At 41.2% G+C, this 23,973-nt stretch overlaps 1 protein-coding gene across 2 annotated transcripts in view; it reads left to right on the forward strand.

Annotated features, from left to right (window-relative positions):
* hmcn1 (hemicentin 1) overlaps positions 1–23,832 on the forward strand; it is a 67,150-nt gene extending 43,318 nt beyond the window's left edge. Inside the window, exons 42-107 of one of the 2 annotated variants that reach the window (XM_017420545.3) lie at positions 154–250; positions 469–591; positions 674–829; positions 1,037–1,318; positions 1,421–1,588; positions 1,883–1,996; positions 2,139–2,225; positions 2,342–2,533; positions 2,616–2,789; positions 2,871–2,984; positions 3,070–3,215; positions 3,305–3,455; positions 3,629–3,826; positions 4,336–4,449; positions 4,527–4,714; positions 5,063–5,159; positions 5,336–5,497; positions 5,650–5,763; positions 5,853–6,055; positions 6,182–6,263; positions 6,387–6,518; positions 6,605–6,754; positions 6,905–7,064; positions 7,363–7,487; positions 7,622–7,805; positions 8,107–8,204; positions 8,289–8,564; positions 8,653–8,849; positions 8,974–9,055; positions 9,358–9,494; positions 9,579–9,720; positions 9,867–10,011; positions 10,431–10,558; positions 10,644–10,800; positions 11,026–11,147; positions 11,257–11,421; positions 11,521–11,628; positions 11,870–12,007; positions 12,148–12,282; positions 12,372–12,641; positions 12,742–12,932; positions 13,062–13,275; positions 13,376–13,510; positions 13,593–13,783; positions 13,951–14,032; positions 14,672–14,941; positions 15,143–15,313; positions 15,415–15,585; positions 16,000–16,170; positions 16,285–16,455; positions 16,570–16,740; positions 16,828–16,998; positions 17,449–17,595; positions 17,699–17,836; positions 17,938–18,059; positions 18,389–18,626; positions 18,755–18,817; positions 18,955–19,074; positions 19,157–19,291; positions 19,385–19,498; positions 19,782–19,907; positions 20,025–20,153; positions 21,622–21,984; positions 22,138–22,257; positions 22,365–22,491; positions 22,765–23,832. In XM_017420545.3, coding sequence (XP_017276034.1) covers positions 154–250; positions 469–591; positions 674–829; positions 1,037–1,318; positions 1,421–1,588; positions 1,883–1,996; positions 2,139–2,225; positions 2,342–2,533; positions 2,616–2,789; positions 2,871–2,984; positions 3,070–3,215; positions 3,305–3,455; positions 3,629–3,826; positions 4,336–4,449; positions 4,527–4,714; positions 5,063–5,159; positions 5,336–5,497; positions 5,650–5,763; positions 5,853–6,055; positions 6,182–6,263; positions 6,387–6,518; positions 6,605–6,754; positions 6,905–7,064; positions 7,363–7,487; positions 7,622–7,805; positions 8,107–8,204; positions 8,289–8,564; positions 8,653–8,849; positions 8,974–9,055; positions 9,358–9,494; positions 9,579–9,720; positions 9,867–10,011; positions 10,431–10,558; positions 10,644–10,800; positions 11,026–11,147; positions 11,257–11,421; positions 11,521–11,628; positions 11,870–12,007; positions 12,148–12,282; positions 12,372–12,641; positions 12,742–12,932; positions 13,062–13,275; positions 13,376–13,510; positions 13,593–13,783; positions 13,951–14,032; positions 14,672–14,941; positions 15,143–15,313; positions 15,415–15,585; positions 16,000–16,170; positions 16,285–16,455; positions 16,570–16,740; positions 16,828–16,998; positions 17,449–17,595; positions 17,699–17,836; positions 17,938–18,059; positions 18,389–18,626; positions 18,755–18,817; positions 18,955–19,074; positions 19,157–19,291; positions 19,385–19,498; positions 19,782–19,907; positions 20,025–20,153; positions 21,622–21,984; positions 22,138–22,257; positions 22,365–22,491; positions 22,765–23,131 — 10,431 coding nt within the window. In that variant the 3' untranslated portion in view covers positions 23,132–23,832. The remainder of the gene's footprint in view (positions 1–153; positions 251–468; positions 592–673; positions 830–1,036; positions 1,319–1,420; positions 1,589–1,882; positions 1,997–2,138; positions 2,226–2,341; positions 2,534–2,615; positions 2,790–2,870; positions 2,985–3,069; positions 3,216–3,304; positions 3,456–3,628; positions 3,827–4,335; positions 4,450–4,526; positions 4,715–5,062; positions 5,160–5,335; positions 5,498–5,649; positions 5,764–5,852; positions 6,056–6,181; positions 6,264–6,386; positions 6,519–6,604; positions 6,755–6,904; positions 7,065–7,362; positions 7,488–7,621; positions 7,806–8,106; positions 8,205–8,288; positions 8,565–8,652; positions 8,850–8,973; positions 9,056–9,357; positions 9,495–9,578; positions 9,721–9,866; positions 10,012–10,430; positions 10,559–10,643; positions 10,801–11,025; positions 11,148–11,256; positions 11,422–11,520; positions 11,629–11,869; positions 12,008–12,147; positions 12,283–12,371; positions 12,642–12,741; positions 12,933–13,061; positions 13,276–13,375; positions 13,511–13,592; positions 13,784–13,950; positions 14,033–14,671; positions 14,942–15,142; positions 15,314–15,414; positions 15,586–15,999; positions 16,171–16,284; positions 16,456–16,569; positions 16,741–16,827; positions 16,999–17,448; positions 17,596–17,698; positions 17,837–17,937; positions 18,060–18,388; positions 18,627–18,754; positions 18,818–18,954; positions 19,075–19,156; positions 19,292–19,384; positions 19,499–19,781; positions 19,908–20,024; positions 20,154–21,621; positions 21,985–22,137; positions 22,258–22,364; positions 22,492–22,764) is intronic. The other variant, XM_017420546.3, reaches the window with a different exon arrangement.
* The last annotated feature ends 141 nt before the right edge of the window (positions 23,833–23,973 follow it).

Genomic DNA, 23,973 nt, shown 5'->3' on the forward strand with positions numbered 1-23,973 from the left:
ATATAACCATGTAAGAAACAACCAGGAGTTATCACTTTATTGCATTTACCATTTATACTTTTACTTCTGTTCTTCATTTCTTTTACATGGGCTGTTGGGTTAAGTATTAGCAAATTATTACCTAAATTCACTGAATTGTGTTTGGATTGGTAGGTTAATAGTGCTCAGGTGCAGGACTCAGGAAGGTATACTTGTGAAGCCACCAATGTTGCAGGAAAAACAGAGAAGAACTTTAACCTCATCGTTTGGGGTAAGTTTGTATTTTATTTCCTCATGTAATTGTTTGTGGGTTATGTTAATAAGAAAATATGCCAGAGTTATTATAAGTGTTAATATCCTTGATATCAAGAATAACAAAAAAAAAACTACACAAACAGCTTGGCATAAGTCTCACTCATTGTGCATGTTTGGAAAAGTGTGTTTAATTTTATTAGAGCGCCTCCTTTAGGTGTCATGTTGTCATTGCAGTTTCTCCCAGTATCCGCGGCTCAGAGGAGGTTTCTCCTCTGACAGTGATTGAAGGAAGTCTCATCACTCTAGTATGTGAGTCCAGTGGTATTCCACCTCCCAACCTTACATGGATGAAGGACGGTAAGTGAGAAACCAGAAGTTACAGTAAGAGCAAGAATACGATGTCTGAGCACTTTATCTAAACTGTGTTTTCCACATGCAGGTTATGGCCTGAAGTCAGACCAGCGGCTCAGGGTTTTGTCAGGAGGCCGTCAGCTGCAGATTTCCAGCACTGAGAGATCAGATACTGGCTCCTACACCTGCACAGCCTCCAGCGAAAGTGGCACCACCTCCAAGGAATACAGCCTGCAGGTTTATGGTACAAATATCTTTAACATGAAATCGTCAACATCAAAGTTATTTTTGTTGTTTATTTGTTCTGTGTACTCATGACAGTCTACATTGTATATTGTTATTTTGAGTAATAGAAACGTGGGAAGATTTTATGTGTAATAAATTGGAAGAAATATTTACAAAACACTGTGTATGCACCATAGTTTGCTGAGCACATCTTTTCTTGCTGCAGTTCGCCCTTCTATCAGACGTGATGAAGATGACACTGATGACGTTACAGTGACTAAGGGAGGTGATGTGACCTTACACTGCGCTGCAGAGGGCATACCTCGACCTGCAGTCACGTGGCTGAAAGATGGTCGGCCCATAACAGGCCAGCATGGAGCAAAAGTCCTAAATGAGGGAAGTTTGTTGCAGATTAAAGATGCTAAATTATTAGACATGGGGCGTTACACCTGTATTGCTGCTAATGTGGCAGGACAGTCCGAGAGCAAACATGACATCAGTGTACATGGTATGAATTTGAGATCATTTAACTGATTTTTACATAATCATCAATCTTCTTTTTGATACATAAATAGTCTTTTTTTCCCCTATATTTTCTTGTCACAATCAGTCCCACCCACTATAACTGGTCAGGTGCAGTTCCCAGAAAATGTAAGTGTTGTGGTGAAGAACCCAGTTGCTCTGAACTGCGAGGCTTCTGGTATCCCTCTTCCTGCCGTCTCCTGGCTGAAGGATAGTCAGCCAGTTAAGACAACGAGTTCGGTTCGCATCCTCTCAGGTCAGGAGTGTTTTACTGCCCAGCTGATGAGATTATCATCACTGAAAAAATGTGTTTGTTTTCTTCTCATAATGTTAAGAAATTTAGATTTTTTGTGGAGCATATTGATTTTTATTATTCTGCCAAGCTAACTGTCAAAGACCACTAAGATGCAGGGTACTTAGTAATAAAATGGATTGGGATCATTACATGTAAGGATAAACTTTAACCAGGCTTAAGCTGTTGTGTGCATCTTCTTGTTGTGTTTTTGTGTTGCAAAAGAGCCAGTTTTGTAATTATCTGCTTAACCTTCAGGGGGCCGGAGTCTCCGCCTATTGCATGCAGCAGTGGAGGATGCTGGGAGGTACACTTGTGTTGTCTCTAACAGTGCCGGAGAAGAGAGGAAGAACTTCGATCTTGACATTCTAGGTAAAGAGAAAGTAAATGACTGATGATCTTGATAGTTTCTAAATTTAAGAAACTTTACAAACTTAGAAACTTACGCCATTGAGTTATTTTTTGTTCAGTTTGAAATGATAGTTTGAGCCATTTGGTTAATTTTCATTGGCAGTTCCGCCAAGGATTGTGGAGGAGGAAACAGTAGTGGACACTAAAGTAAAGGAGAAGCACAACGTCACTCTCACCTGTGAGGCATCAGGTAAATATACACCCTCTTCAAATAAAAAAAAGTCCAAATAAATCCTTCATGCAAATTACAGAGCAAGTAGTCTTTTTACTTAGCAACTCTAGTAACTTCTTTTGATAATTTTCCAGGTAACCCAGTCCCAGAAATTACATGGCTGAAGGATGGACAACTATTGGTGTCTGACAGGCACCACCAGATTGTGTCTTACGGTCGTTTTCTCCAAATATTTGAGGCCCAAGTTGCAGACACCGGGAGGTACAGCTGCATGGCTTCTAACAGTGCAGGAGACCGCAGCAGGCATTTCAACCTCAATGTTCTAGGTACAAAAACAGCTGAGAATGTTTCAGGAATAAATCTAAATGTTTTTTTTCTAAATTTCATTCCTGTCATTTCCTTTGCCAGTTTCTCCCACCATTGCTGGGTCAGGCCCTGATATTTCTGCAGAGGAGGTGACAGTAACCCTGAGCAGTCCCACCTCTTTGGTTTGTGAGGTCCAGTCCTACCCACCTGCCCTGATCACCTGGCTCAAAGACGGCAGTCCATTTCAATCCACTCGCAGTGTTCGAGTCCTTCCAGGTCTGGCATCAAAAGATCATAAAAGACTTTTAATATTACAGTCAATCAATTTTGAATCTTTATTGATCTTTCCCTTGGCAGGTGGGCGAACACTGCAGATTCTCAATGCTAAGAAGGAAGATGCTGGGAGGTACACATGTGTGGCTACCAATGAAGCTGGAGAGACACTGAAGCACTATGAGGTTAAAGTTCATGGTGAGATTCCTGCATCGTTAAGAACTGAAACATACCGGTGAACCAGTAATGTTGTAAATATGACCAAAAATGTTTTTGACTGAAGTTCCTCCACAGATCAATAAGAATGATATCCCTGGGGAGGGACTAGCCCCTAAAGAGGTGAAGATCAAGATTAACAGCACACTCACCCTGGAGTGTGTAGCTCAAGCCTTTCCTACTCCAGCACTGCAGTGGTATAAGGATGGGCAGGTAGAATTGATTGATTCATTAAAATATATATATTTCTGGACAGTATTTTGTTTTTCAGAACATTAAACATTAAAACAAATTTTCCACAGGTCCTGCAGGCAGATGACCATGTGTCCATTACAGCCAATGGTCGCATTGTTCAGATCAAGCATGCTCAAGTGTCGGACACCGGCCGCTACACCTGTGTCGCCACTAACGTAGCTGGAGAGGATGAGAAGGACTTTGATGTAAATATACAAGGTGAACTGGGTGGACTTATGATCACGTGTTAACTGGGTTACCTCTGAGCAGATACTACATCCTCTAAATCCAGGAATATGTGATTTACTGTGTTTCCTTTTAAATAATTCAAAGGAATTTTCAAAAATCATCACTGTGGGGTTAATATATACATTTTTCCCCATTCTTTTAAGTTCCACCAAATTTCAACAGACCTGAAGGAGTTGGTGATGCCGCGTCGGTCCCAGGCTTTGGTGGAGATGCTCGGGATGTAATTCTTAACAATCCCATCTCTCTGTACTGTGAGACAAACGCTGTGCCCCCTCCGACACTCACCTGGTACAAAGATGGACAGCTGCTTACCTCGAATGACAAAGTTTTAATCCTACCAGGTGAGCCAAGAAAAACAATGAAAACTAGAGAAAATGCAGTGTGAATGCTGAGTGCTGAATGGCTGCTGAAATCTGCTGAAGAACACTCCCTAAAAGCTAAGAGAAGCAAAATGGGAGCTAAAAGCAGCAGAACACAAGCTAAAAGGTAAAAGTAGTACAAGGCTAGCTAAAAGTGGCTTAAAAAATAAAAATAGAGCAAGTATGGTAAAGCAGACTTCAAAAAGAACAATGTGTTTTGAAGGAATTGAAGATATTTCAATGAATTTTGATGGGAAAAATCTTTGTGAATAAAGTTAAATATTTTAAAAAGTAAAAATGTTACAAAAAACAAATTCCACAGCACCCACCTCCTGAATGAGCTGAACATTTTGATATGTGATATGCAGAAGTAGATAGGTCTCAAAGAATGTATGGAAAAATACAAAACAGAAAAACATTGGTGTGAAAATTCACACAGTGAATGAAAACGGGAGAGAATCGGACGGTAACAGCTCCTGTTTCTTTTCCAGGTGGGCGAGTGTTACAGATTCCCAGGGCCCAGCTTGAAGACTCTGGCAGGTACACGTGTGTGGGCATCAATGAAGCAGGGGAGGACTCCATCTACTATGATGTTAGAGTGCTGAGTGAGTTTTGTAGTACGACTATTAGACATCAGTCCTGGTGTGAAGACTTTTCAAGATGTCTTTATGTCTTCTTCTAGTACCTCCAAGCATACGGGGAACAGACAGTGACGTGCCTGATGAAGTCACCGTCTTGGTCAACAAAACCACCCAACTGGATTGCCATGTGGATGGAAACCCCACCCCTAAGATCACCTGGTTTAAAGACAGACAGCTTGTCAACTCTCATGGTCCACATAAAATTTTGCTTAATGGACGAGCGCTTCAGGTATTTGTGATGCATTGTGATGACAAAATGTGGGAGTTATTAATATAATTTATATAATAAATGCTGATGTTTTGCATAATTAGATTGTCTATATGCAGTATTTTTTGTGTTGTTTCTGTCATTTTAATGTGCACTTTTCAATTTAGCTGAAACATGCTTTCAAAGAGTTGTTGCTTAGTTTTTTGTTTGTGAAGACTAAGTCTTGTTATATTTAGGTATTTTAGATTTCAAACATTCACCTTTTGTCAGTTAGCTGTGAAACGATGTGTTATTGTAGCATTGATTCCTTATTGAAGAAGGTACTGTAAATTTAAGCTTTTTCCTAATAAATGGTGTTTTCTTTATCAGGTGTTGACTGCACAGGTCTCTGAAACAGGGCGCTATGTGTGTGTGGCTAAAAACGTTGCTGGAAGTGCAGAAAAACATTTTAATCTTAATGTTCATGGTGAGTTATTATGTATCCTTTGTTGCCTTTTTTGAAAACTTAGTATTTAGTCATTTTTGTTTGTTTATTTTATTTAGATTCTGTTTAATATGGAGACAAAACGTGTTTTTTTTCTGCTTTCAAGCTAAAATGAAATTCTGTTTGTTATCAAACATGGTTTCTTCTTGTCCTTCTAGTGCCTCCGACCATTGTTGGTGTGAGTCCTGAAAATGTGACGGTGGTGGTGAACAACTTTGTGTCCCTCTCTTGTGAAGCTACCGGCTTCCCTCCTCCCACGCTGAGCTGGCTAAATTACAGGGGCCCCATTCAAGCCAAAACGAACGCTCTCATTGTGCCAGGTACTGAGGGAAACTGTCAGGGTCACTTTTCAAAAATTAAACATTTTGCTTAAAGAAACTGGTGACAGTTGAAGAAATAATAAATGACAAGACTTGTAAATGTTGCCATGCTGTGAAAAAATGACTGAGTTTGTGTCCATCTGTGTGTTCAGGTGGACGCACTTTGCAGATTCTTAAAGCAAAAGTATCTGATGGAGGGAAGTACAGCTGTGTGGCCATCAATGCAGCAGGAGAAGCTTCCAAACACATCTATCTAACTGTGTTTGGTCAGCTCACAGCTTTACTTTCTGTAATTTGGAGTTTTTGGTTTTGTTGTGCTTCATGAATTAATACATTTTTCTCCTCAACCTTGCAGTTCCTCCAAGTATTCGAGGCAATAGCAGAGACTCTCCTGTGGAGGTCAATGTGCTTGTTGGTAAATCTGTAACTTTGGAGTGTGAATCCAATGCTGTCCCTCCTCCCGTAATCACCTGGTTCAAGAACGGCAGAGCAGTGTCAGAATCTGCAAACCTGCACATTCTGGCAGAAGGGCAGATCCTTGAGATTAAACACTCAGAGGTGAGACACTTCGTGTTGTTTTTCAGTGATAACAAACATCTCTTTTCTTTGTTTCATTAGTCATGATAAATATTTACAACTTAAATATGCATTGCTTCTATTGTTTTTGCTTATGTTTTTCTGCAGGTATCTGATACAGGACAATATGTTTGCATGGCATCAAATGTTGCTGGACAAGTGAACAAGAACTTCCATTTGAACATCCATGGTAGCTTGTTTTAAAATAAAATGATCAATCTGTACCAATCTATACATTTTTAACAATACTGTAACAAATATTTGGGAATATGTTGCACACGCATGACAATATTAAAGAGCTATTTTTCTTCAGTTCCTCCCAGTATTGACGGCCTAGCAGAGGAGAGTGTTGTGGAAACCATCAGCAACCCAGTTGCTTTCTCATGTGATGCTGCTGGAATCCCTCCTCCTAACCTCATTTGGCTGAAAAATGGACACCCCATTGGTAGAACAAGATAAAAAAAATAAAAAATCAATGTCTTTGCTACTGCTGGTGTATTTTAAAGAACGGTAACTTCATATTTCCCTTAGAGAACTCAGAGTCTCTGGAGATGCACATCTTCTCAGGAGGGGCCAAATTACAGTTTGCACGGCTGCAGCTTTCTGACGGTGGAACGTACACATGTGTGGCATCTAACAGGGAGGGCGAAGCACACAAGAGCTACCACCTCACTGTACAAGGTACATGAACATCTTAGTCTCAGGCAGTTGTGTGATAAATGCATTTTAGATAAGTTTTTGAAATAGAAAGACATAATAAAATCTTAGTTTGATATTATTGCACAAACATTTCTGTAGCTGTATTTCAGCTAACCAATGATTCTCTCTTAGTCCCACCGAGTATCTCTGGATCAGACATGCCCAGTGAGATGGGGGTACTAGTTAACAAAAGCATCCAGCTGGTCTGTCAAGCTCAGGGAACCCCGACTCCAACCATCCAGTGGTTAAAAGATGGAGAAGCCATCAACAATGAAGGAATGAAAGGACTCAGGTACATAAATCCATACAACTCCAGCAATACAAAAAAACATGAAATCTGACATTATGCCAATATAAATATACCTATATCAGATGTTTCACATTCCACTCTGAGAATGCCATGCTTATAGATAGAGTAATTTTATAAAATTACAGACAGAAAAGGTTAATTTGTTCAAGTAGCATTTGAATAAATACGACATAAGATAACCATATTTATCTGGAAGTTGCCAGAAATGTTTTTTTACCATTACCTAACTATAGTACAAGTGAAATACTAACTGTTTTTTTTCTGATGTCCTTATATGTAGTGTCAATCCAAGAGGTGACACACTTACTGTGACCCAGGCTGATCCTGTCCACAGTGGCAAGTACACTTGTGTGGCCAACAATGCAGCCGGAGAGGAGGACAGGATATTTAATTTGAATGTGTATGGTGAGTGTAATTCATGTTTAAAATACACATTACGTACATGATCAAATAAAGCCTTTATTTTTGTTCTAATAATGAGCAGTATAGTATATTTTTTTTACTTTTCTCACCTCATTGTTAATGATTTGCTCACCCAGTCCCCCCAGTCATAGTTGGCAACAATGAGGCTGTTGAGGATCTGACCGCAGTTCTGGACAGTTCTGTCAGTATGGAGTGTGCTGCTACTGGATCTCCTCTGCCGCATCTGAACTGGCTGAGAAATGGCCTTCCTCTGCCAGTCTCCTCCAACATACGACTTCTCTCTGCAGGACAGGTGCTCCGGTAGGTCAGTGAGCATGAAAAGGATGGTCATGCAGTGTCATAAGCTTCCGTTCTTTCAATATGAAGTGAATGCTTAGTTTATGTTGAATAACAAGTAAAGATCTTATCTTTTCTTTTTTTAGTTTATTTTGTTTGCTTAAGAAAAAAACAAACATCAACATAAAATTTTACCAAATTAGGAGATTAATCTATGGTTTGAACAATACCCATACCTAAGCAAGAACTATTTCACATAAAAATCAAGTAATTTGTTGAATATTCAGTTACTACTTGTGGTGCATTGTCCCTTCACACCTGTCAGGATTACACGGATCCAGGTGTCTCATAGTGGAAGCTACACGTGTGTCGCATCAAACAGGGCAGGAGTGGACAGCAGACGTTATAATCTACAGGTGCAGGGTGAGTCTATGTTTTAGAAATTTGGCATGTTCCTATTCAAACCGAACACAAAAAGTTAATGAGTTCATGAACTGCCCTCTTCAGTCCCTCCTGGTCTGGATGGAGCAGGAACCACAGAAGAAGTGACCGTAGTCAGAGGAAATTTGGCTTCCTTGCTGTGTATTGCTGATGGGACCCCAACCCCGACCATTTCCTGGCTCACAGATGGAGTGACTTTAGTTCCTGACCACATCCATCTCCTCAACATGAACACCACCTTACAGTTTAGCTCGGCCCAGGTTAACAACACAGGACGATACACCTGTATGGCTAACAATGACGCCGGTCAAGCTAGCCGTCATTTTAACCTGAAAGTTCTGGGTGAGTTAAAGCAGATTATAATTCTAACTCTTCAGCTTCTGATTCATAAATGAAGGAAAAAATCTTTGGTTTACATTATCTTTACCAGACCCTCCACGCATCAAGAGCTCTGGTTCAATAAAAGAAGTATCTGTGGTGGTTAATAATGTCCTGGAGCTTGAGTGTGAAGCGACAGGTATCCCGACACCCACTCTGACGTGGCTGAAGGATGGACGCCCTCTCCCAGAGACAAGTAACCAGCGCCTCCTCCGTGGAGGAGAGGTGCTCCGTATAGCCTCAACACAGGTCAGTCTCCTCCTGTTTAAATCCCATTTCTCAAACTCACTTGATAATGTATCTTGCTCATTTTACATTTTTTAAATTATTATATTTAAAGTTTTTTCTCTTTTTTATTTATTGTCACACTCAGCTGGAGAACACAGGCAGGTACAGCTGCTTAGCCAACAGCCCAGCAGGAGATGATGACAAAGATTTCCTGGTTCGAGTGCATGGTCAGTAACATGAATTAGTGTCACAAGATATATAATTTAGGAGGAAAAAGTATCTGTTTCTTAGTAATCTTTGTCTTAAAAACTTTCGCATGTTGCGTAAAACTTGAACAAAAGAAAAACTATGTGATTTTAAATAATTTCAGTTTTCAATGGATGGATGGATGATATGGCTTACAAACTATAATTTTGTTGTTTAGAGACTTTTGAAGATTTTCATGTTTTAAAATGTCTTTCGTTTTTTATCTGTTATGTACCTAATTATGTAATTCATCAGTTCATTTCTCTGCTGATGTCTCTCTCAGTTCCCCCTAACATTGCTGGAGAAAACACACCCCAGGATCTGTCAGTCCTGCAGAACCGGCAGGTAACTCTGGAGTGCAAGTCCGATGCTGTCCCACCTCCAACTCTGACCTGGCTCAAAGATGGCAAATCGCTGCAGGTCAGTCACCAAAAACATTCCTAAACATCAGTATAATATTGACCCCTGACTTATATTTGGAAATCATTTTCGTCCCTTGTGCAGACTTCTGCTCGTGTGCGTATTCTGTCTGATGGCCGCTACTTGCAGATCAACATGGCCGAGCTCTCCGACAGAGCTCAGTACACCTGTGTGGCGAGTAACGTTGTTGGCAGGACCACACGACTGTTTAACCTGACCGTTAATGGTACAGTTACAGATTATAAGAGAAAGAATCTAATCTTCCTATAGAGTTTAAACATTATTATTTGGCCATCTTGACTACCTAATAAACCTGGATTTGTTGATAAAAGAGAAAAAAAAGTATATCAATATAAACAACTGTTCCCTCAGTGCCTCCAGCTATCATGGACGGATCCCAGGCTGTGTCAGTCCACATCAACAAGCCAGCAGCTCTTGAATGTGTCGTTAGTGGAGTGCCACCACCTCGGGTCACCTGGAGGAAAAATGGAGCCATACTGGCAGGAAACAACCCCAGGTACAGCATATAATATAACTGTGATTTTGCCAAGTGAATGAATTATTGAGTGAATTTTTAAAGTAAGACTTAGCAGAACATAAATAGTAGCTAAAGGTTAAATGTAGCAAACAATAGCTAAGGAATAAGATAAGAATAAATCAAGTATTCTGAAGTAGATTTCACTAAACAATGTTTTTTGTATTTCTATAGGTAAATAAAGTTAAATAACTCAACATAAAGTTGAATAAAAGGTACAAAAACAAAACGTTATAGCCAAACATTTTGATTACAAATTATTAAACAAAGTATGCAGAACTATGCAGTCAGCATTCGTACAAATAAATCCTTGACCTAAACAACAATTTTTAGTAATTATTTCTCAACACTTTTATTATGACAGATTCAGTGTCTCATGTGGGTTGTGAACATCTGTGCAGGTACACTTTCACAGAAGACGGGTCTTTACACATCCACTCAGCTCAGGTGACCGACACCGGACGCTACCTGTGTATGGCAACAAATCAGGCTGGTACTCAACGCAAAAGAGTGGATCTGCAAGTTTATGGTGGGTGGTAAAGATGTACAAACTGAGTTAAGTTAAACAGAAATGCAGAAATACAATATTACATCTGTTTTGTTTCGCCTTCTAGTTCCTCCTTCAATATCTGACAGTCGTACCAACGTGACGGTTATTGTCAATGTGCAGACTACTTTACCTTGTGAGGCTACCGGCATCCCCAAACCCGCTGTCAGCTGGCAGAAAAATGGTCGATCCATCACTACTGACCAGAATCAAAATATGTACAGGTTGAGTCAGGTTTTCTCACATCCTTTACTAATTAACAAAACCAACACTGTTTCTAAAATGACCAAATTGGAGCTTCAAACACAGTTTAGTCTTAGTAAATTAATCACTGTGGCTTGAGAAATTATAGTTTAATCATTCTTCTTGTTAGTAGTTAATAGGATATGCAAAAAAAAAAGGTTCCAGGTAATTCCTTTAAAAAATTCATCTCTTTTAATCAATTTCAGATTGCTATCATCAGGCTCCTTGGTGATTATAGCCCCTACAGTGGAGGACACAGCAGTGTACAGATGTGTGGTCTCTAATGAGGCAGGGAACGACTCCAGATCAGTCCATTTTACTGTCATTGGTGAGAAACACCTTTCCAATCCAATATATCTAATATTTGAATATTTAATAGCAAGATAAACTGTTTCTATACTGCAGTATAATTGTTCTCACTGTACCTGTGCCTATAGTTCCTCCTTCTATAGCGGATGAACCCACAGAGATAGCTGTAACCAGACTGTCCCCAGTGGTCATTGCTTGTACTGCAACTGGTGTCCCAGAACCCACAATCCACTGGAGCAAAGATGGCCTGAAGCTCCCCAGTGAGGGACAAGGATTCACTATTCTGCCAGCAGGTCAGGTTATTTTACGTGCTATTTCAAACAATGCTTTAAATGTGTTTAAACAGTATTTTAGTTATAGTTTTTGTATAATTTCTGTTCTTCTTCCCTCAGGTCAAATAGAAATCCTGTCCGCTGAGCTCAGTCACGCTGGACGCTACTCATGCACAGCCAAAAATATTGCCGGCTCTGCCTACCGCCACGTTCAGCTTACAGTGCAAGGTAAAAAAAAAAGTATTCTCACAGTCATTAAATCATGAGATAATTGAGGTTGTGCAGACTGTAACAAGCCAAAAATGTTCACATTTTTATTTTTTATTTTATTTTATTGGAATCACAGGTTCATGCCATTTCAGCTTTCATAGTACAATACAGAAAATTCTTTTTTTTTGTTTTCATATTCGCTGTGATAGTAGTGGTTGCATGACTCTCAGTATCACCTTTTACTCATCGCTCTCCTCAGAACCGCCAGTGATTCACTCCTATCCATCCACCATGGATGTGATCTTCAACAGCCCCATCACTCTGCCCTGCAGCGCCACCGGGTCGCCCAGACCCACCATCACCTGGCAGAAGGAGGGCATCAACATACCCACCACAGGTCTATGTGAAGCCATAATCTAAAGAAAGCTGTCACACTGTTACCAAACGAGCCAGACATTTTGATATACAAATGATTAAACTACCACAAAGCATGCAGAAGTAGTTTGTCATGTCACTGTGTCGTCTGCTTTGCTGCAGGAGGTATGTTCACAATACTCCCTAATGGAAGTCTGCAGATCTCCAAGGCATCAATGTCAGACTCTGGGATGTACATTTGTGTAGCTCAAAACCCTGCTGGCACTGCACTGGGCAAGATTAAACTCAGAGTGCAAGGTAGGCGACACATTCAGACATGAGATAATATTTTACTGTCAGTGAATACACAAGATATATTTAGTTTTTGTTTGCATTCTGTCCTGCAGTACCTCCAGTGATCCTTTCAGAGACTCAGGAGTATGTGGCTTCTGTGGACTCCTCTGTGACACTCCAGTGCCAAACTGAGGGCTCCCCTCCCCCCTCCATCACATGGCATAAAGATGGGCAGCTACTGAGTGACTCTGTGCACCAGCGAGTTCTCAGCTCAGGAGCCCTGCAGATTGCCTTCCTTCAGCGCAGCGATGCTGGACGATACACATGCACTGCAGCCAACCCAGCAGGCACTGTCAGCTTGGACATGAGCCTCACTGTGCAGAGTAGGTTTTACCTAGTACAATGAACTGAAAAGGAAATTAAGTCAAGGGAAAAATGAAATATATTGGGAGGAAATTTTAAACACTTTCATCTCCGTTTTAGTTCCTCCTTCTATCCGTGGTGGAGATCAGGAGGTTGTGGTTGTGGAAAACAGTCATGCCCAGCTGGTGTGTGTGGCAGAGGGCATCCCTCAACCCAAACTGATATGGAAAAAAAATGGGACTCCTCTCAGTGAAAGCACGGGGGAGTACACGATTCTGCCGTCCGGGGAGCTGGTTATTGACAGCGCTCAGGTATGAAATGAAACAGAACTGCTTAACTCTGATAATGTCTGTAATGTTTCTGAATAGCTCAACTCTGTAAGTATTATTACTTCTGTTCAATGATTGGTATCTTTATTTAAAAACTTCTCTCTGCACCAGCCTGATGATGCCGGCAGTTATACCTGTGTGGCAACTAATTCAGTGGGACAGGACAGTTGGACGGTGACGCTGTCGGTTCATACTCACCCCATCTTCACTGAGCTGCTCGGGGACGTCGCCCTCAACAAGGGGGAGCGGCTCATGCTGGCTTGTGGCGTCAGTGGCGTCCCACTACCTAGAATTTCATGGACCTTCAACAATAAAATCATGCCAGGTTTTTAATGATTAAGAAACTAGAAGGTTGATTGAGGGCATGATTGTGTATTTTCCTCTTTCTGACAGTGTTTTCTTGTGTTTTTTACTTACTACTATAGCTCACTATGATCATATGAATGGTCACAGTGAGCTTGTGATCGAGAGAGTGACCAAAGATGACTCTGGTACCTACACCTGTGTGGCAGAAAACAGTGCGGGAACCATTAAATCATTGGGTTTTGTCTATGTTAAAGGTAAAGCCTACATTTACATGAAACAATCTTTTTCGTCTCACATTTACTGCCACCAAACCTAGCTCAGCCATGTGCTCTCCAGAGCCTCCGATCATCGATGGGGACCTTCACGTCAACCGAATCGAACCTCTGGGTGGTAACGCCATCCTGAACTGTGAGGTACGAGGAGACCCGCTGCCAACCATCCAGTGGAGCAAAAATGGGATAAACATCCAGATCAGCAACCGAATTCGTCAACTTGATAACGGCTCTCTGGCCATCTATGGCACAGTGGTAGGAAAACACATTAGACAACAACATTTTTTGTGTCTCATTGGTAAAAGATGTTGATAGTAATTTAAAAACAAACCTTTTGAGTGCTCTTATTGTTTATTAGTTGAAGCTGCACGTCATGTAAGCTCAAGAACATTGTGCTTTTTCAAATAAATTGTTTATGACAGAGTGAAGATGCAGGCAGTTACATGTGTGTAGCGACAAATGATGCCGGGGTGGTGGAAAGAAGTGTCACCCTTACACTGCAGAGTGAGTGTCGGTCCACTTTACTTTACAATACAATACAAAAAGATATAACACAATACAACACAATGTGACACAATATGACTGAAGAAACTTTTTGTGGCCAGTGCTGTCTCAATAGCTGCCTTTACAAAGAGGTAAAAATAAATATAAAATGGAACTAAAATTCCTTGAAGGAATGAGTATCACCAACTACCTTATGTGCCATAATTTTAAACAAAGATTTCATGTGATTTTTAAGTATTTAAAATATGTTCTGGGGACAACTCTCAGCTACTACAGCAACAAATTTTATCTCAGTGTCTGTTAAATTGGCTGAGTTATTGCCATTTTTGTGTTTTCTAAAGTGGATTAGTTGTGGCAGTCATCTTGAGTCAGGTTGACTGTAAATTTTAATCAGCTGTAGATGCAAACCCAATAATTAATTTCTGAGAGTTTCAATAAAATCTGACCAGTGGTTTATGAGATGTTTTGCTAACAGATGTTTGATGGTCATTAATTAACACAAACTTAATTACTTAATTAAGTAAAACATAATCCACCAGTATGGTGACTTCTGCTTTTTTTAGAGCATTTTCTAAGTGAAGTGATGCAAAAGAGGTTTCAGTGAGTGATTAATCTAATCGAAATATTCTGTCCTATCAGGTGCACCCACTATAACTATAGAGCCAGTGGCAGCTGTGGTGGATGCCGGCACGACTGTTGTACTAAATTGTCAGGCGGAGGGTGAGCCTACGCCCATGATAGAGTGGTCTTGCCAAGGACGCCCCCTCCTGGTCAACGACCGCTTCTCCACCTTGTCCAACAGTTCCCTCAGGATCACCAGTGCCCAGAAGGAGGACACGGCTGAATATGAATGTGTGGCCAGAAACTTGCTTGGATCAGTTCTGGTCAGGGTCACTCTCACAGTGCAAGGTGAGCTGCCGATTGGTCAGTTTTTTGTAGTATCTGACATCTGTTTAAGTCTGTAAAAAACAGCTAAGGCTAAGCTGAAACAAAAAGGTATGGCAAATTTAAGGAAAGGTTACAATAATTCCTATGAATTTCAGTTTTTTATAATCAGCAGAAGAATTAATAAATGCATGCAAACTATTCAGAGAGTGATTTGTTTTGCAGTCCATGGAGGATACTCAGAGTGGACAGAGTGGGGCCTCTGCAGTGTGTCCTGTGGTGTTGGCATCCAGAAAAGGCTGAGGAGTTGTAACAGTCCTTTACCTGCCAATGGGGGCCGTCAGTGTGCAGGATTTGACACAGAAACACGTATTTGTCAGGGAAAACCGTGTCCAGGTGAGAGTATTTCAAATCTTGACCTCTCCATGCTTGTAAATGGGTCTGTGTGGTGGGAAAAAAATACTAAAGCCAAACTTTGCACTCTTGACTCTGTACAGTGGATGGCAACTGGTCAGGGTGGTCGCCCTGGGAGGAGTGTTCACAAACCTGTGGCCAGGGCAACAGAACCAGGGTCCGGACCTGCAGTGACCCACCAGCTCAACATGGAGGCAGGTCATGTGAGGGACAGGCAGTGGAGGTCATCATGTGCAGTGTCAGACCTTGTCCAGGTGAGAAAATGCATTTAATTATACTACAGAGGGTGATTCATTTTCAAGAAACACATGTGGAATCAAGCATAGAGAGGTAGCACAAACTTTTGAGACAATGTTGACTGATATCACATTCATCAATTTATTTATGGCATTGTCAAAGCTAACATGCAGGCATGTCATTTATGCACAGAAATTAACAAGTGGTTTGTCCAAAATACCTCCAAACTAATGTTTTTAGTAGCTTAACCCTCCCTCCCTCCTGTGGCCTTCAGGTCAAATTGACCCAAAGTACAAGGGCTTCAGTACCTCTCTCTATCTCTCTCTCTTTTGAGGGCTTCAGGAGGGTTAAATAGCAGTCTACACGTGAAATAATATACCTCTGAGTAGCAAGTTTTAGGTTATATTTTCAATGTTTCTTTGCTCTCACAGTTGCAGGTAACTGGGGGTCTTGGCTACCATGGAGTCCTTGCAGTGAGACCTGTGGTAAGGGCATACAGTCCAGGGTCCGACTGTGCAACCACCCCCCTCCAGCATTTGATGGGCTGCAGTGTGGGGGAACAGACACACAGACACAAGTTTGCAAAGAGAGACTTTGTCCAGGTAAAGTGTTGTTTAAAGAACGTGTCGCCTCTTTGTCAGTGAAAGTAATTTTAGAGTCAGATTGTGGATAAATACTAAATGATGTCATCTTTTAATTCTGCTCATGTCCTCCAGTGGATGGAAAGTGGTCATCATGGATAAGTTGGGGGGCCTGCAGTGTTTCATGTGGGGGTGGGACCAGACAGCGAACACGCCTCTGTGCCAGCCCCGCCCCTCAGCATGGTGGCAGAAAGTGTGAGGGCAACGATGTGCATACTGATTTCTGTAACAGCGACCCATGTCCAAGTAAGTTTTTGATTCACACCATTTTTACAGATGAACCCTTTTTCTGTCAGATTTTTCCTACATTTGGTGATCTCTTTCCTCTTGTGAATTTAACACATTTTTCCTCTTTGTCAGTCAGTGGTAACTGGGGTCCATGGAGCAGCTGGGGAAGCTGCAGCAAAACGTGTAACGGAGGTCAGATGAGGCGCTACAGGACCTGTGACAATCCCAGACCAGTTCATGGTGGGAGAGCTTGTGCCGGTGCTGATGCTCAGATTCAGAGATGCGGCACTGCCGACTGTCCCGGTTAGTTAAAGGTTGATCAGGGCGTATATCAAAGACAAGTGCTTGAAATGCTATTAACTTGTTTGTTTTTGGGATTCATTGCTGCAGTTGATGGTAACTGGGGCTTATGGCAGCCGTGGGGACACTGCTCCTCTTCCTGCGGAGGTGGAGAGAAGACACGTGTCCGACTCTGTAACAGTCCATCTGCTAGTGATGGTGGACGACCGTGTCCAGGAGACTCCACTCAGCTGTCCAGGTGTAACACTCAGGCATGTCCAGGTAAGACACAATTCAGAAGGTCTGGATTTAGGAATGTAAATCTCTGCATCATTTGCTCTGAAGCTTTTGGAGATACAGCTAATATTAACTTCAAAAACAACATAATACCATGTAACAATTTATTCTATATTACTCCAAAACTTGTGCTGGCAGCTTGTATATTGTACTTTTTTTCCACTGCCTTAAAAAATTAGGTGTGTCAAAATGCATGTATAAAAACAGTGATCATTAGGTTAGGTTGGTCACTTTTTGAAATGCTTTAAACTAAAAACTGTGATTTTCACCATGTACTGTTTACATTATGTCCTGTCTCGTTTGCTCTTTAATTGTCACGTTGGAGTGTTTTCACTTTTAAGAATCTTCTCTTGTGAACTGTTATTTGTACATATTCTCCAGATATGTTCTTTTTGTGGTTCTGTACACCTTTGCAATTTCACATTTTTTTGTCAGGTGGGCCACAGAGAGCTCGAGGAAGCATTATAGGGAACATCAATGACATTGAGTTTGGCATCGCCCTCCTTAATGCCACCATCACTGACAGCCAGTCTGGCAGCAGAATCATAAAAGCCACTATTTCAAATGTACCAAGGACTTTAGGTGAGTTTTACTGACAGTTTCATATTACCCACCTCCTATCCAAAAGTGAATGTTTCTTTTAAAATTTGACTGGAAAACTAAATACAGGTCTTTTGAATTTAAGGTCCTGCAATGAGAAAACTCATCTCCATCCTGAACCCCATCTACTGGACCACCGCACAAGAAGTAGGAGAGGCTGTCAATGGTTACACCCTGACAGGAGGCCTCTTCAGACGGGAGACCCAAGTGGAGTTTGCTACAGGTAGAACTACTCATAGGCAGCCTTTCAGATAACTAAATGTTTACGTTTTTCACATAACGTTAGAAGGGTTTCTAAGATTTGCTGGAACTGGACTCCGGCAGGTGAAATCCTGAGGATGACCCACATTGTAAGGGGCTTGGACTCTGATGGAGCGTTGCTGCTGGACATTGTGGTGAATGGTCACATCCTTCAGCTGCCTTCTCATGCTGACATCAACATAAAGGTATAAAAACATTACAAAGTGTCATTAATTTAACTATATATTTTTTGTATGTTCTATGTGTACTTGTCTTAATCTTTACATTTAAATGAATAATGCAAAAAAGATTAAACTTTAACTTTTAAGTGACTCCACATATTTTAGCTGCCATTAGCATCATACCTTAAATTTTCAACTCCCAAAATTCATTCTCTCTTGTATTTTCCCTGTATTTACATTTAGAGTTGTCATGAAAATATTCAAATTAAAAACTCTTGGACACATTGTGAATCATTCAAACTTTAATGTACTTTATTGAACTGGTTAAGTATTGTCCCCATGTGTTGTTCCAGGACTACACAGAGGATTACATCCAGACTGGACCGGGTCAGCTGTACGCGCTGTCCACTCGTATGTTCGCCATCGACAGGGAGAGTGTGCCCTACTCTTGGAACCATACCATCTCTTATGATCTGACTAAAGGAAAGATGCCCTACCTGGTGGAAACACTCCATGCTACAGCCATCAGTGCTCTCTATCGCCCACTGGAGGAGGTGTTGGAGTACAGCATCCAAGCCAGGATCGCTAAGGGTGGGTTTTAACCATGTTTGAATATTTAAACTCTCAGTCAGACTAGAAATACATTCTTCTAGAGTTGCTGTTGTTTTCCAAACTGAACCAAAATGATTGATATTGAAGATGATTTTATATTATTCCAGGTGATCGCAGTAACCAGTGTCCTCATGGCTTCACTTTGGTGTCTGCTGGGCCTTACTGTGCAGGTAAATCATCGAATATTTCATAGTTTTTGTTTCAATAAAATAATAATACTATACTTAAATGCAGTCAATATCATTGTAAGATGTGAATGTTGGGATTGTTTCCATGTTTTCTATTTTTGGCATCCATCTTGATGCAGATGAAAACGAATGTGAGGTCAGGAACCCCTGTTCTCATATTTGCCACAACGCCATGGGCACCTACTACTGCTCCTGTCCACGGGGACTCACTATCTCAGCAGATGGCAGGACCTGCCAGGGTAAGATGCTTGAAAATATGGCACAGCAGATTAAATTTGATCGGTTATCATTCTGTTCATTCACCGCTCCCTTCTGTTTTAGACATTGATGAGTGCTCACTGGGTGGGAATGTGTGCCATGGTGGGCAGGACTGTGAAAACACCATCGGCTCATACAGATGTGTGATGCGTTGTGGTCACGGCTTCAGGAGAACCACTGACGGCCTCAGCTGCACCGGTACATCAGCTGGTTAACTAAGACATTGTTAGCTAATTAGTTCATCTAAGTTACCTAAACCTAATGAGTCATTTTCTTCTTCTTGTTGTTTAGATGTGGACGAGTGTCAGGAGTCCCATCCATGTGATCAACACTGTTCCAATACCATAGGAAGCTATCGTTGTGCCTGTGATGCTGGCTTTCAAGTCAGGAACAGACGGTGTTTAGGTTAGACTGTTCATCACAAAAAAGCTGTAACATTAAGGATTATCTAGGGTCAGAAATGCATTAATATATTTTTGTGGAACTATGAAGTTATTCTGGTTATTATTTGGAAGAAGTCCTTTATATTGAGAGACAGAGTAATTCTTCCTCTTCCACTTCCCAAATTATTGGCTGTAATAATTTACTGTAAACCTAAACTGGCTTTTGTCTGTGTTTCAAAAATAAACAACAAAAACCTGAATTATTTACCTTTTAAGCTGTTTTTTTTCTCATTTATTTCTTCAAGATATAAACGAGTGCAAGCAGAGGGTTTGCCGCTCAGATCAGCAGTGTAAAAACACGCGGGGTGGTTACATGTGCATCGACCTGTGTCCGAATGGCATGACCAAAGGTGGGAATGGAACATGTGTAGGTGAGTGTCCGGCAGCTGAAAGAAAGAGATCATTAGCTGGTGAAGGACAGAGAGGGATTATAGATTTTTTTGATTATGAGTGGTTGATCTCTGTTGGTCTCTTGTGTCCTGCTGTAGACATCGACGAATGCAGAGACGGCACCCATCGCTGCAGATACAACCAGATCTGTGAGAATACCAGAGGCAGCTACCACTGCACGTGTCCTCGAGGCTTCAGGTCTCAGGGAGTAGGACAGCCCTGTGTCGGTACGTAAAACTCATAAGCAACGCATACAGTAAATAAACACACACAATTCAGTATTTATGGTGTGCTGTTCTTTAATAGCTAAGGGATATTTGTGTAACATTTGCAAATTGCTCTTTCCCAACACTTTCATCTGCTTGCTTGCTTCTGCCAGCATTTTTTTTAAATTCAACTTATGTAAAGTTAAAACAACAAAACTGCTGTCATATGTAAAGTAGATCCTGTCACTGCATGCTTACAAAATGATATGAAGCAGTGAAAACATTTAAACATCTGCACTTTTAAAAGTAAAATTATCTACTTGTCATTATTGCTTGTAAACTGTTTTAGAAGGGGTGGAAAATATATATTTTTAAACATTTGTTTCATCACACAAAACTGAAATTTCTGGTTTGTGTTTCTGTAGTCCTTTAAACATATTTTAAGCTGCTGTTGTTCCTTTTTAACACAAGTGCTTGTTTGGGCTTTCTCCCCACATGTTTCCTATCTTTTCACAATACCTGCCTCATTTTTATCCTTCTGAAGCAAAATCAGTCACAATCTTGTTCCCTTTGAAGCTTTTCTTCTCCTGCGCACAAAAGTAGCAGTGAGTTATTAAGATTAATAAATATATACATATTTAATCACATTTGTTTCACTACTTTGCTGGCAATACATGAAATTTGTTGGGCAAAAATGTGATAAAGAGTGACAGAAAGTGCACATCATTGTAGATTTGGTTCTCATTCTTGGAGGTTTTGTCTTAAATCAAAATAAGAGAGAAAGAACTAAAAGGTTACATTATTAATGTCAACTGCTTGTTTTTGTTTTTTACTGATTTTATGTATATTTTGTTTGCATATCATCTGTTAGTGACAGAGATAATTGCTTGTTTTTCTCATGAGTTGTGGCAGCACCGAGTGCCTCATTTGGCACACTGACCATAAAACAGATCCAAAAAAAGACCAGCACCACTTCCTCACACTTCTTTCTGTCCTTGTTTCTTTGCTCTTTCTTTCAATTTTGACTTTTCAAATTGTTGCTGCCGTCTTTGCGTTTGGACATGGCTATTTCCTGGCATCGCTTTGTGTTGACCTAAACTTCCTGTCTTCTGTGGCATTAACACTGAGTGCTGATGTTTGTTCTTTTATCTGTAAGAGATTGGGTTTTGTGTTCAACGCTAATGTCTGATGTTACTTTTAGGATATGTAGATTCAGATTTTTTCAAAATAGAAGTGAAAACTTTCTCAAGTACCAGACAGAGTATGTGCATAGTCTCGATACATTTCTCTCTCAGAAATATGAAAATGTATTGTCACACAGTGGAGTAACTGGCATATTCCCTTATCCTCCTCTCATCCTCATCTTTAATCACTCTGAATCTCTTTTATTTCTCCTTCTTTTTCTCCTTCTCCTCCTCTAATGTGTTTTTTCTCACTTTGTCCCTTTTCAACTTTTCCTGGTGCTGGTCTTTCTTTGCACTGAGGGCAGACATAAATGAGTGTGAGCGGCTTCCTCAGCCCTGTGCCCACCAGTGCATCAACACACCTGGCAGCTTCAAGTGCACCTGCCCACCAGGGCGCCACCTGCTGGGAGATGGCAAGTCCTGCGCTGGGCTGGAGCGTCTGCCCAGCTATGAAAGTTATTCGTACGGCTATCGAACGTCTCAGTCTTCTGCTGAACAAACCCCCAACCAGCGGCTGTACCACAGTATGGCTTCTCACAGCTACCACTCCTACACAGCCACCACAAGAGGGCGCTACAGGAGCCGTAGGGAGGCTCACAAACACTCCTCAAAGTCCAAAGTACTTGAATGTCAGGAGGGTTTTGAATCCAGGGGTGGCCACTGCTTAGGTAACTATGAAGGACAGGTGATGCTGAGATGATGAAGAGGACGAGTTAACAGAGAAACCACAGCAACCTTTTGCTAGATATTGGCTGAGAACACCACTTTAAGGAAACATTTGTGTTTGTTTCATGTTTTCTGTGTTTGCATGACTCCAACAGACATCAATGAGTGTGAAGTGAGGGACACCTGTCAGCATGAGTGCGTGAACACACCAGGAAGTCACAGGTGCTTCTGTCCTGCTGGGTACTACCTGATGGCTAACGGCAAGACGTGTCAAGGTGAGACAGCGACTAATTCTGAACAACCTGCTAACCATTTGGACTGGGACAAGACCTGCGCTCACAGTGATGATTCCTCTGTGATAAGCTGTTTGTTATGTCTGCAGACATAGATGAATGCCTGGATCAGAACATCCAATGTGGAGTGAATCGGGTTTGCTTCAACACAAGAGGAAGTTACCAGTGCATTGACACTCCCTGTCCGCCAAACTACCAGAGAAATCCAGCCACAGGGTAAATAAGACCTCACTGGACATGGGTTATATTTGTTTTATCCTCTTGGTAGGAATTAAATCCCGTGAAAATAACTATTAGGTTGCTAGTACATCTTCAACATGTCATGTCATAGTTGTTTTACCTTCAAACAGTAAAAGAAAGAACCTTCAAAGAACTTTAGATTTGATCCTTAATGGCTGTGCATAATTTCTGCTAAAACCTAAAGTAAAGTCAAAGCGAGGCCTAACACACAGCAGGTATTTAAGCAAAGCTTTTGGTTTCAACCTGTAGGTTCTGCTTGAAGAACTGCCTTCCGAATGACCTGGAGTGTGCACTGAGTCCGTACACGCTGGAGTACAAGCTGCTGTCTGTTCCCTTCGGCATCGCAGCCAACCAGGACGTCATCAGGTTGGTGACCTACACGCAGGACGGTGTGATGCACCCCAGAACCACCTTCCTGTTGGTGGACGAGGACGTCACATTGCCCTTTGCCCTCCGGGATCAGAACATGAAGGGAGTTCTGTTCACCACGCAACCCCTACGAGAGCCCCACACGTACCGCATCAAGGTGCGAGCCCTCTCTTACAGCGAGGACGGCGGCATCGAGTACCAAACAACCTTCATCGTTTACATCGCTGTCTCTGCCTACCCTTACTGAGAGCACTTTAAATGACTTGAGATGAAGGTGCGCTGATGAATTGAGTCCTTTACTTGCAGCGCCACACAGTGAGAACAGCACGGTGCCAACGAAAGGGTGTGGTTTTTGGACAAGTCATCACATCAGTTTACAGACTAATGATGAGTGTGTGTGAGGCCAGTGGGGGCACACAGCCCTGAAAACTTATAAAAGTAAAAACAAAAAGAATACCAAAGAGGCTGCTGGAGGAAACATGACTAAAACTGATACTTTATTGTCTCTAATCCTCAGTAACCACATCTCAGACTGTCGGGATTATTTATAAAATCAGTTAAATGTAATTTCTCACAGCACCAATTTCCATCAGCAAGTAGGTTTCAGCTGTCCTTTAGTTTATTGCGTATTTCCATTTACCTATTAACTTATTGGGAAGTGCTTAAATATAGAAAATGGGCTGATCACCTGTGATCAGCACTTTTCAAACATGGTGCTCTTTTTGCAGAAGGAAAAACTGCTTCATTTTCTGCATCGTCTTGTTGTGGCCAACCATAAAAACCACATCAGCTGTTACTCTAGTTACTTCACTTCTCCATCCAGTACTGGATATCAAGATGTATTTTATTTTTATGACTTGTACATAAATGTGTTTTTTTTTCTCACATTGTGATGCATCACTTGTAATTATTGGATCCATTTTGTAATAAAAATGTAATATAACCACACTTAAATGGACATTTTTATGTCTGCAGCACTACTGGAAGAAACACTTTGTAGGATCTAGCGCCCTCTACTGCCTCTACATGATGCTATTTCTGTCAATAAAGGCCCACTTAGGAAATATGGGGGATATTTCTGGAGAAATA

This window comes from Kryptolebias marmoratus, linkage group LG24 (genome assembly GCF_001649575.2).
Source record: "Kryptolebias marmoratus isolate JLee-2015 linkage group LG24, ASM164957v2, whole genome shotgun sequence".
Classification (NCBI taxonomy): Eukaryota; Metazoa; Chordata; class Actinopteri; order Cyprinodontiformes; family Rivulidae; genus Kryptolebias; species Kryptolebias marmoratus.